At 44.1% G+C, this 12,679-nt stretch overlaps 1 protein-coding gene across 1 annotated transcript in view; it reads right to left on the bottom strand.

The window, feature by feature from the left end:
- Positions 1–9,417, bottom strand: part of SLC6A11 (solute carrier family 6 member 11) — a 102,820-nt gene extending 93,403 nt beyond the window's left edge. The window contains exons 1-4 of the mRNA XM_036431097.2: positions 9,113–9,417; positions 6,058–6,192; positions 5,804–5,944; positions 3,565–3,655 (exon numbers count right to left, since the gene is read on the bottom strand). Coding sequence (XP_036286990.1) covers positions 3,565–3,655; positions 5,804–5,944; positions 6,058–6,192; positions 9,113–9,356 — 611 coding nt within the window. The 5' untranslated portion in view covers positions 9,357–9,417. The remainder of the gene's footprint in view (positions 1–3,564; positions 3,656–5,803; positions 5,945–6,057; positions 6,193–9,112) is intronic.
- Between the last annotated feature and the right edge of the window lie 3,262 nt (positions 9,418–12,679).

The following is a 12,679-nucleotide window of genomic DNA, read 5'->3' as shown; positions in this document are numbered from 1 at the left end:
TTAACTGTCCCCTTCTGAATTTCCGTGTCCAAACGGGTAGGTTATATAGATTTTAAAGGGACCCTGGAAGTAATCAGGGCTGTTGCTGGGGAGTTGAGTGATAAGATGAATTCTTGCCAGAGCCTACTTGGACACTTCTTTTGTAGTATTTTCTAGAAAATACTGTCTCCCTGCCTGTGTCTCATGCATCTATCCTGTAATCCCTCACTGGGGGCCTTCCACAGACCAGCAGTAGTGAGTAAAACCAGAAAAGGTGCTGCTTCATGACTGCCTTTGGAAAATTCAGACAATAAACAAGCATGTTGCATAAATAATTATTCAATTGAGGTTTTCTATATATGTTACAAAGGAAATGAATGGTGCAAACAACAGTAATTACATAGACACCTTGCCATGGGTGGGATTTTAGGATGGGTTCTCTAAGGGGGTACAGAGACCATGTTTTACAGATCCTCAAATGTGCAGGTCCAAAAGAAGTTTCTGTGACAGTCCTCTAAGAAGACATCACCTGATGGGGTTGGAAAAGGCCAAAGAGATCCACCACAGCAACCACCTCTCTAGTGCTATATTATATAGATCCTCTACTTGAGACTATGACTTATTTGGTCTGGGAAGAGCTGGAGAATTTGCATTTCTAACCAAGTGATTCTAATGTTGCTCCTCTGCAGACCACATTTAAATAGCACTGCTCCAGGGGGCATTTTAAAAGACTTAAATAAAGGCAGGGCCATCCCATGTTCATGGAGAGAGAGGCTCAAGCATAAAGATGTCAATTTTGCCCTAGCTGTTTTGGCTCATTGGCCTGTGGACTGATGGGTCCTGGATTTGATTCCAGTCAAGGGCACATGCCCGTGTTGTGTGCTCCATCCCCAGTAGGGAGTGTGCAGAAGGCAGCCAATCAATGATTCTCTCTTATCATTGATGTTTCTGTCTCTCTCTCCCTCTCTGAAATATATATATATATATATATATATATATATATATATATATATATATATTGTGTGTGTGTGTGTGTGTGTATATATATATATATATATATATATATATATATATATATATATATTAAATGTCAGTTTTCCTTAGATTAATCTGTAAGTTCAATATACTCCCAACCAAAATTCCCACAGAGTTGTTTGTTCTGACTCTAAAATTCTTCTGGAAGACTAAAACAATTTTGGAAAAGAACAAAGTGAGGAACTTGCCTTACCAGTTCAAGACTTACAATAAAACTACAGCTGCAGTATCACACAATTAGCAAAAGAGATGAATGAAACAGAACAGCATAACCCAAAAGAGATCTGTGCTTTGAAGAACACAATATATGGAAGATAGTCCTACAGATCAGTATGGAAAGATGAACAGTTCAGTAAATATTGCTGGAGAAATTAGTTATTTATTTTTAAAACACTGGATTCCTACCTCATCATATGCAAAAGCAAAATTCAAGGTAGAATATATTCATAAATGTAGAAAAAAGAAAACTTTAAAACTCTTAGAAGAAAATATTTTACAACTCTGGGTTAAGGAAATATATCTTAAGTAAGACACCAACTATGCAAATGAAAAAGATTGACAACTTTTACTTCAATAAAATTGAAACTCCTATATGCCATAAATAAATAAAAAAGAAAAGCCAGACACTATGAAAAGCTATTTGCAGATAGCTTTTATTAATATATTCTATTAATATTTAGAATATATCAAGATTTTCTACCTATGAGAAAAGACAAACTATCCACAGAGAAAAGGTTACGAGCAGGCAGTTCACAGACAAGGAAACCCAAATAGAGAATAAAAAACATGAATAGATGTTTGACCTCAAAAGTAAATAGAGAATGCATATATAAAATAGAGAGATACCATTTCATACCCATTACACTGGCAAAACTTAAAAACTCTGACCATTTCAAGTACTGTCTAGTATGCAGAGCAATAGAAATTCTCACACACTTTTACTTGGAAAAAAATTAGAATAGTCCTTTTGGAAAGCAATTTGACATTACCTGATAAAACTGAGAATGTATGCACCCTCCTGCCCAGCAATTCCACTCTTAGTTATATGGCCTAAAGACCTACACTTATGCATACACAGAAGCACAGCAAAGAAGCACTCAGTGTGCTTAATAATAGTGGGAAAGTGGAGATAGTCTAATTGCCTCCAAAGGAGCTGGCTAAATACAATGTAGTCTATTCATACATTGAAATACTATGTAACAGGAAAAACAGAATGAACCAAAACTACAAGTATCACAGAGACACATCTCTAAATCAATATTGAGCAAAGAAACAACATTGTAAAAATGTAAGTAAGGGGTACCGTTAATGTAAAATTTTAAAACATACAAGACAGATCTGGGTACTATTTGGGACTCATATATACATATAGCATTATGACTTCTAAAGAGAGAAGGAGAGGAATTGTACCTGGGAAAGAAATAAAAATCACTCAATAATCACTGCTCCTCTATGCTACTACCCTGTTTCCCCGAAAATAAGACAGTGTCTTATATTAATTTTTTCTCCCAAAGTTGCACTAGGTCTTATTTTCAGGGGATGTCTTATCTTTCCATGCGCTAGGTCTTATTTTCGGAGGATGTCTTATTTTCGGGGAAACACGGTAGTAATGAGCATTAAGATAGGGGAGGTTCTTCAATGAAACAGATTTTTTTTCAGATGAAAAAGAAAGCATTCAGACAGCCTTTGACTCATAAAGGAAACCTCTTGAATACCGTGGGAAAGGGATCTTTTACTGCAGATGCTCCTACATCAGGGTCACCGTGTGCAGTTACGCAGGTGGACACTGCACAATTCTGGAGCACACATCCACAATGTTAATGCTCTGCTAGGGTTCTGCAGCAAACAACTAATACAACCCCATGTGGCAGCCCTGTAACTCCCAGGTCATAACCCCTTTGGAACACGGATGAAAAATTCCCATCTCCTGGGAAATGTCCACCCACCCACACAATTACTGCAGTTAACGTCTGTGGACTCAGACACCTCCCCAGCAACACTCGGCAGCAGCCTTACACTGGTCAAACACTTCCGGGGATGAGTGCTCACAACTTTCAGAAGTACTTACAGACAATACTGCGAGACTAAGCTCTTCCTTAAGCACTTTTGAAACCTGCCTTTCGATAACCTCTATCCATTAAAGTTCATCTACTTCAGCTATTGAAAGAAAGCTCACCTGTTCCCCCTGGAGATGTCTGCTTTCCAGGCTAAATAAACTCTCAACTGAAGATTTTTGCAAACACCTTCTCTTTTATTAAAAATAAAATTTTAAACTGGGTATCATTTTACCAATCACTTCTTGCCCTAATAGCCAACTAGGCATGCTGACATGTCATCAAAGAACAAGAAAGCATTTCTCTCAGCTGTCCCTTTGGGGAACCTCTAGAGAGCTCCACTCTGGCTCCCAGCGCCATTAAATGCCCACAGAAGCCAGAAAGGGCAAGACTGGAGGAAGGGTCAGGCTTTTTCCACGGGTGAGGTCAATAATAACTGAGCAGAACAAGGATGGTGCCCCCACAGAACAAGGGAGATGGGTCAGATTCCACTTACTCCCAAAACTCCATGACGGGAGAGGTGGCATTCTGCAGGGACACATGGCTGTGGTTGGTCATGTTCAGTTTCTGGAACTCCACACATTTCTCTACAGTGGAAACAAGACAAGAAATACAAGATTAACCTCCACAAGGGCTGGATCTTGGAAAACATTCAGAGCCGATGGAGCAACTGTTCCAAGTAAACATGCCTCAAAGAACAGTGGGGGTAAAATCAATAACTTACAAACAGTTTGAGAGGCGTGGTCTGATTGATTCAAACAGGAGGAAAAGTTGGGGGATGGGGCAGGGAGCCTTTTCTGTCTTATTTTCACTCAATGTGCCCTATCAAACTTGCTTCCTGCCTTGTTCCTAAATCTTCTTTCCCTTTTTCCACTTCCCTGTCAAAGGCTTGTCCTATTCTCTAAAGTTGTGTTTCATGCACAAATAAATAATGAGTTATAAAGTTTTGTAATTATAGTATTTATACAACTATAAAACTAGAATTCAATTTACCCATAAATACTAACTAAACTACAGACCCAATACAATTCAAATTGATAGCATAAAGCAGGTGTGTAAAATAATGCCATTTTGTAATATTAAATGGATTTCAACAGAAATAAACTGACAGGCCGGAGTCAGGGTCTATATTGAGCTTGGCTTGCCTATTTTTCCATGCCCTATTTGAGACTCAACTCTATCACCATCTTTCTCTGTTCGTGCTTTTGAAAAACCTTTATTCCTATAACTTGAATTCCTATAACCTTTATTCTCAACTGGAACTTTATTTAGTACTAATGCACCATTTATGAATTAAATCTCTCTGCTCTTTTCCCCTGGACTGCCATCATCCTATTTACCAAGAATACATCTTTAATTGTAAACATGAACCAAGTCAGGAACTGAAATATCCTGACTGTCCTGTTATAAGGTGTTGCGCAGATGATCCAGAACCTTTGCATATTTTTAGAGTAGCCTCAAAATAAATACACACAATTAAATTATCATGGAAGGCTCACAGGCTTCTAAGAATATGTCCTTGAATTTCAACCTGACAAACATCTCTAAAAGATCCCTGGCCAAAGAAAGGTTTAGGGCCCTAAAGAAACTGTGAAAAGTCCACAAAATGTAACAGGAGAGGGAGCAGGGCAAAGCTGTGTAGTGTTAGAAGCTAGTCAATAGCACTTTCTAGGCCTAATACCTATTGTTCCTTCTGCTGGTGACCAACATTCTACCCAATCTCACCATAGCTCAGCCATTAGGATACAGGCCACTTCCGGGTCAACCTAACTACAGGAATGGTGAATAGCTTAAAGCATGTATGACAGTTTCACTCAAAAGGCAGTAGCTGTCTAGAATACTGCTGAGAAGGGTTCTGAGGTCAACACTCAACTCAAAAGGAAATAGTTCTACAATTGATTAATGATGTCTGCTCTAAGCACAGGTACCACAGGTATGAGTTTGTATGAATTTGCCTTCTCTGGGTTATGACTCGCTCCTGAAAGGATGACAATTTGAAAAACAAATAGCAAATTAGAATCTAAAGTAATCTCAAAAGTTATTTACTCAAACGGTAGGGTGGGATTCTGAGTTCAAATATCTACCTGTGTTGGACAGGTAAAGTAAATGAGCAAAGGGGACTGGGTGAGGATTGTGGTCTCATCCAAAGGTAACAGCTGCCCCTCTGCTGCAACCATTGCTGCAAAGCAAGAATGTGGGAATGTGGGTCTGGTGTTGCCAGATCTTTTCAAATTTTTCCAGAGAAAATGGAAATCTGGATTTTCATGTGAAGTCTTCCGATATTTCAAGTTGAGCTGTCAAATAAATTTTTTATTTTTGCTGGTCACTGGCCTAAAGCTTAATTGGCTTACTGGTCCTGTTTGCAACCCCTAAACTAACCCCTTCATTTTATAAAGGAAAATCCAATGCCTAGAGAAGCAGGGCTGAAATTGGAGACTGAATCCCTTATTTCCCGACTCTGCCCCCAAAGGGCTCAGTCTCTATATTTGGCAAAGCGAAGAAAAAGCATCATCATCTTCTACCCATGCCAATTCCTGGACCAGGGCTCAGCTTAGGTTTCAGCACTGCAACCCACAGAACGGACCCAGACCCATTGCACAATGACCTTCAGTTTCAGTGGAATCTGGACTCACACAGAGAGGCCAGAGGTCAGGATTGATCTCCAGGACAAAGACACACACCCAACAGCAGGTCCCCCACCAGGACCAGAAGAGAGACCCTCCCTGAGGGCATACCTGTGTTCCATTCATGCCCACAGGTGGCCCAGGGGAGCTCGGTGGTGAAGCAGTTGCACAGGTAGAAAATGGCCCATGCCAAGATGATAATGTAATATACATTTAGATGGGCCTCAATCACCTGTGTTGCATAACCAATGCCTGAAAGAACAAGGAAAGGGAATGATTTTAACCTCACATATGTACTTAAGCTACTCTTGATAACCTGTCATCACTCAGTCATAATTTTATTTTCTGATTAACTCAATCTTTACCTTCAAATAAAGGGCAAATTTTTCTCCAACATGTAATGCCACCTTCACTCGTGAACTGTCCCAGAGCCGTTTCCAGAAAAAACACGGGAATTCCACAACAAATAAAAAACACCACATAGGGAATCAGGAATGCTCCTGCAAGAATGCAAAATATGGGAATGATGTTAAAATTGCTCGCACCATTTTTATGTTCAGCACAAGAAATCTTTAATAAGCACCTACTACAGGCAAGACAAAATATTCTCTGAGCTTGAATGAGGACCAGCGTCAGAAAATGCGGGCCTAAGCTTGTGCCCTCTGCTACCTGTTACCCTGAGTGATCTATCTCACACCTCCCCGCCTCAACTTCTTCCTCTGTAATATGGGGCTTTAATACCTAATATTTGCATCACTTATCTCACAGAATTATTGTGTTGATAAGATGATAATGTAAAGGAAAGTGTTTCATTGCTTGATTCTTTTGTTTTTATGTTTCACCCTCCAGCATAGGTAAAATTCATTCTCTCTGAATGTTGCATACCTTCCTTTTTATTCTAAAGTAACTTCCAAAGGCTAGGTGAAGGGGACCCTCTTCTTCTATTTACTTTGGAAATGACCTGAAAAATAGCTTCTTCATAAAGAAAAGTAATCTTAAGCAGATATGCAATATCAGGTGCCTATAGCTGAGGCCCAGGTATGAAGTTGAGTTATAAAGAGTTTGCAGCAAGAATCTGTCCAGAAAGGCTGGCTTTGGATCAGTCTGAGAAAAGACCACCATAAGCCTTAGAGCTCCAATTTTGAAACACAATACCCATTGCCTCTGCCTTTCTGTAAAACAAATTAAATAACTGAGGTGAACATGAGCTGTTATAACCAGAAAGGGATTTTTCCAAATCCCTCATTCTCTCTCTTTCTCTAATAACAAAGCATGAAAAACACATGCCATTCCCCACCATCTGATCTCACAAATGAAGGCTTTAACTGAAATTGCTTTTTGCTAAATGAAGTCTCTCTAACTGCAGGATCAATAGCAACAATTTTGATTAATCCTGATAATAGAACCATATCCACCAGGTTTTGAAAGGTTCTTAGCTTTTCTGTGCAAGACATTATTTTTAAAGTTCCACATTAGAAAAGAAATATTTCAAACTACCATTAAAATCTATGAGTGGATATTTTTTAAAAAGGTAAACTGTTGATAAGCAGGTACCCCAACAATATTAGAAGGCCACACACATTTGAAAGGGGATGAGAGGGTGTTTGCTGCATTTAAACTTGTGATTAAAAATATTAAATATTAAAAATATAGCAGCTTTCCTAATATGCTATAATTTACCTGTGAATCCTCTAGAACCTAACAAATGACACTATTTTAAAAGCCTTTTGGCCCATATATCCACAAAGCTAGTAATCCTTAAGGTGACTGTCTTAATTAAATAAGGATATCTGTGTACCCAATGGAAAATCTTGGAAAGTTAGAGGATTTTTGGTTGTTTTTTTTTTTTTTTTTTTTTTTCTTAAAGACTAATTTTTAAACTTTACTCACCACAACCTTTTAAATCTGTGGCAGAATTTGTTAATTAATCCAACTTATCCTGTTTTCTGCTTTTAGTTTTGGCATAAAAATTTCTGGCATGAAACTATTATGCTTAAACAATTTTTGTCTGGGGCTATTCTGAAGGGTTTCCACATGTTTCTAAGCAGACATGTAGCTTATGATGGCTGAATCTGCAAAGAGAGGTGGGATCCTCGGTAAGGGTGCAGGGCACATTCAGGGTCCTGGAGTCCACTGCTTCTCCGCCCCCTTGCCAAGCCACTATACCAGCAGCCACGTCATTACCAGTTTGGAGCAGGCGTGGGCCTTCAGGATGAATGTCTCCAAAGAAAGGGTTCAGGCTGAGCAGTACCTTTCCTGCTTTCCCTACAGCTGCTCACACATCAAATCCTGCTCCACACAGCCTAACAGTATGGTCCCTGCCAGCCAACTCTAAGCTACTTTCATTGAGGTCGAGGGATCTGCGGGAGAGGCAGGGAAACAGCAAAGGCAGAGGAATACACAGAAACAGGCCTTTGTCTTGGAGAAACTATGCCACCCAATGAAGTTTTACAAGGTCCTTTGCCTCAGACCTGCTGGCTGTTCTGGTAATAATGACAGGTGGAGGTTCCTGAAGTCTGGAGCCCATTTCTTAAACGGAGAGATGTCAGGATTCACCGCTGCATCTCCACCAAACTTATTTGGAAATGTTACTACAAAGGATTATCTCATCGCCGTCCTTTCCCGGGCCCCAACCCCCCAATCTCTAAGCATCTCCTAAACAATAAATCAATGTTGCAGCTATTTGTCGTGGGTGATTGTGAGGCCAGTACAAGAGACTGCTTGGTGCCAACTCTTCCACCAGAGAGGCCCAAAAGGAGGCCACAGAAAGGGCCTTAAGAGCAAATGAAAGACTGGGCAGGAAGTCAAACGGCAGTGCCTCACCAAAAAGTACTCCCTGTTATCCGTCTCGTCCCACTTTAAAAACAAAGCCTTTGGTATCAGAACGCCATTTTTATCACTTACGGAGTGAGTGACTTCTCAGACTACGCTTCCTTTTCCTCACCTGCAAAATGGGTGCGCCGAGTCTAAAGACTAAACGGGATGCTCGGCATGGAGCCTGGCATTTCACTAAGCGCTCAGAAGCGAGCTCCTTTTCCTCAGGGAGCTTCCCAGTGAGGAAAGCCGAGGCTCAGAGGGGTCGTCTCCTGCCCCCAAAGGCAGAAACAGGTCGCAAATGCAAAGGCGCAAAGGCCCCTGGGTCTGGGCGGCAGACGAGCCGTCACGTGCCAGGCCGGCAGGCGGCTCGCTGAGGTGCGAAGAGCACGCGCGCATGCGCGCTGGGCAGGGGCGCCTGGCTGGGGGGTGCGCTCCCTCCCGCGCCAGGTGGCCGAGAGCGGGCACTCCCCTCAGGGTCCCGCTGCACGCAGGCGCGGGGGGGGGGGGGTCTCGCGCTCCCTCCTCGCTCCCCCCGCCCGCACCCACCGGGCTCGTGCCTCCTCCCTGCACCCTGTCCAGGGCCGCGCGCGCCAGCCGCCTCACCTCCTCCGTTCTTGTAGCACAGGTAAGGGAAGCGCCACACGTTGCCGAGCCCGATGATCTCCCCGGCCACGCTCAGCACGAACTCCACCTTGTTGTTCCAGTGGCCGCGCTCGTGGACCGCCTTGTCGCGCGGGACCCGCACGGCCGCCGCGGCGCCCCCGCCGCCGCCCCCCGGCGCCTCAGGCTCCCGCGACTCCTCTGCAGCCTTCCCGTTCCCCAGAGGCAGCGCCTTCTCCGCCGTCATGGCCGCGCTGGCTGCCTGGTGCGCCGGGCCGGCTCTGCGCCGCCGCCCGGGGCTGGTAGGCTTTTCAGGAGGCGCGAGCGGGCGGGAGGGGGAGGCAGGGGGTGGAGCTGAGGGGCCGGGCTGACCCGGCCCGGCGCGGGGAAGGGGGCGCGGCGCGGCGGCCGGGCCCTCAGGGCGCCCACGCCGCCTCCGCTGGGCTCGGCCCCCCCCCGGGAGCCTGCAAGCACCTCAGGCGCACGGACAGCGCTCCGGGAGCCCAGCGCCATGGAGCACCGTGCATGCTCGGAGCACCGTGCACGCTCTGAGCACCTCGCGTTCCTTCCCGTTTTTGTCCCACCCGCTGGCTGCCTAGGACAAGAGTGGAACCATTCAGGCCTAGGTTGGGTTCCTAAACCAAGCCTTGAGGTTCCACCATCTCTGACCTCCAAAGGCTTGAGCCACGGTGGTGTCTCATCTCTAATCAGAGCGGTGGACTCTAGACCACGCTTCTCCACCTTGGAAGTGCGCACCAAGCACCTGCGGGTCTTGTTCCACTGCAGTCAGTCCCCTGGTCCAGAGGGTTTGGGCCGAGCTGGAGCTTCCACTTTGCTGACAAGCGCTCAGGCGCTGCTGATGCTGTCAGTCCAGGGTCCACACTTGGGGGGAAAGGGGAGTAACGAACGCTTGGTTTCTTCCTCATGTTCAGGGACTGTGAGCTCTCCGAGGGTGGGGGACACCAACAGATCTTGTTCATCCTGGTGCCCACTGCTCTAAACACAGCGAGCGAGTCAGGGCAGTTAAGTGCTCCTGCCAGAAGGCAGGCAAATCTAAGTTGATCTCATGCTCCACTTACCTTGGTTGTGTGAAGTCATCTGACCACTCTGTGCCTCTGTTTTCTCATCTGCCTTTCTTATGGGGTGAGAAATGCTTATAAGAACTTATTACTCTGGAAGTGCTCAGCGACTATCATACAATGTGGTCAAACACATACACTGTTTGTGCACATTCTTGTTTAATGCTGGTCTCCCCACTCAATTGTGAGGATGCTATACAGGGTGGGACAAAAGTAGGTTTTCCAGTTGTGAGTACTAGTACACGAAACACAGAGTTTATTCTTGTATTCTTATTTATTGTGCACTGGGGGGTGGAGGTGGAGGAGGAGGGTCACTCAGCCCAGCCTGCACCCTGAAATCCTTAGCACTGCCACGGAGGTGGAAGAGGCTCCCACCACCATGGCACTCGCCAGCCCTGACCCTGGCTTCTAGCTGAGCGGCACTCCCTATGGGAGTGCACTGACCACCAGGGATCAGCTCCTGCATTGAGGAGCTGACTGGTTGTTCTGCCATTTGGTCTGTTTGCATATTAGACTTTTATTATATAGAATTGTATTGTTTTCCACACAAACAACTGTAAACCTACTTTTGCCTCACCCTGTACATTGTTTTGTTTATCATAATAGCCACAGAGCCTAGTACAAGATCTAGCATATTTACTGAGTAGGTGTTCAGTAAATATTTGTGGAATAGCAAAAGAGGAAGGAGGGGAGGAAGAAAGAAAGAAGAAAGAGGAAAGAATGTCAGATCTCCAAGGGGCTACAAAGATAATCAGATCCACCTCCGTCATTTCCCAGCCCTGGAGAAGTCCAGCCAAGTGAGCTCTCACTAGGCCACCCACTGTGCTCTCCATTCGTCTGGGGCTGTGTCAGAGAGAGCCTTTCCTATCCTTCTGGCTTACAACTGCTCAAGTCTCTTCCCATCTCTATCCCCTAGAGAACCCTTCCTGCCATCATCTTCCCCTTTCAGGTCTGCTCCCTCCCCTGCCCCTCACTATCATGTTTCTTGAAAGAGTAAGTTTACACGCTGCCAGCCCTGTCTTCACTTCCCACTCGTTTCTCAGCCCACGGCAATCTGGCACCCACCCCCACCACTCCTCTGAAAATGCTGTCTGTGAATCCCGGAAGCCCTTTTAGTTTGGCAAAGCCTATAGTTCCTTGTCCATCCCCATCTTGCCTGACCTCTAGGTAGCGTTCTGCACTGTTATTCCCTTCTTTCCTTCTTAAAATTCACACTTGCATGATTTCCTTAACACTGCCTGCTTCAGCTGCAGTTTCTTTCCCTGCTTCTCTGGTCTTCCTATCTCTCCTTTTAAATTTGGTCTTCCTCACACCTTTAACCACCCAGCTAAATGCTGTGGCTCCCTAACCTATATCCCCATGTGTTGTCCTGGATGTGTTCAAAAGCAAAGCTGCTGCAGAGTGTTAGGGTGAGAGTAAACAGAATTTAGGTGGATGTGGGTTCAGATTCAGGCTCTGCCCCTTATGTGTTATCTCGTGTCTTAGGCCCCTTCTTTGCTAAGTAGGGTTAATATTAGTTCTTACCTCAGGGGTGGGTATGAGGGCTAAAAGCAGCAGTAGGTGTTCTGTAGCTATTATTTTTATTGTGATGAGGATGATGATGATGTCGATCCTTTACTAAAAAGTCTTCATTAGCCATTCTTCTCCTATAGGGTAAAATCAAGTTGACAACCCTAACTTTCAGAATTACCTCACAGCCTGACTGTCCTTGCCTTTCCTTGTATATTAGTGCCATTTTTCTCCCATGCAAAATTCCACACCAGTGTTTTTATTTCCTTTGGGGTGATTCTCAATGCTGCATACAGAATGGGCAATAAAGGAAGGAATTCATCTTTGACCTTGACAGTCCCTGCACACTGTAGGTATTTAGCACCTAGGAGATCCTTTGTTAAAATGAACAGCCACATCAAAAGTTAGAAACACATTCCCAACTCTTATTATTGCAATATTAGGCTATCACCACGGATATGCAAACCTCCTTTGAATCTAATTACATTTCACCTTGTACTGCTGCTCAGCACAATTAGCTCCAGGAATTGACTTCCTCTTAACAGTTGTGATTCTGTGAGACCTGCTTATGAGGTAACATTGAACCAGCATGAGAAAGTGGAGGCTGACCATACTCTGGTGGGGATCTGGGCTCATTATGCCAATGGGTAGTTCTGTGGCCTAGATATATCTCTTAACTTCTAAGCTTTTGTGCCCTTGGTTCATTAAAAATGGTCCTGACTATCTTCATCTTTTAGGATAGTCTTAGAGGTGAAGTGAGACTACATTTAGAGGACATAGTGCATTTACTAATGTCCCAAACTCACCTCTCAAGTTTTAATATTTCTCTTTATGAAAGTTGACCAGGTCAAGTTCCTCCTATTAGAATTTAGTAAGTATATAAAGCCCACTTCTTGAAAAACCTTAATCTGTTTACTCTGTCCTCATCCAGAAGAGCCCACATTTACCATCATGTTGGCACATTTCTGGACCCTTCCCATTC

Source organism: Pipistrellus kuhlii, unplaced genomic scaffold (assembly GCF_014108245.1).
Source record: "Pipistrellus kuhlii isolate mPipKuh1 unplaced genomic scaffold, mPipKuh1.p scaffold_m20_p_11, whole genome shotgun sequence".
In the NCBI taxonomy this organism is placed as follows: domain Eukaryota; kingdom Metazoa; phylum Chordata; class Mammalia; order Chiroptera; family Vespertilionidae; genus Pipistrellus; species Pipistrellus kuhlii.
This window is presented reverse-complemented; position numbering and strand designations above follow the sequence as displayed.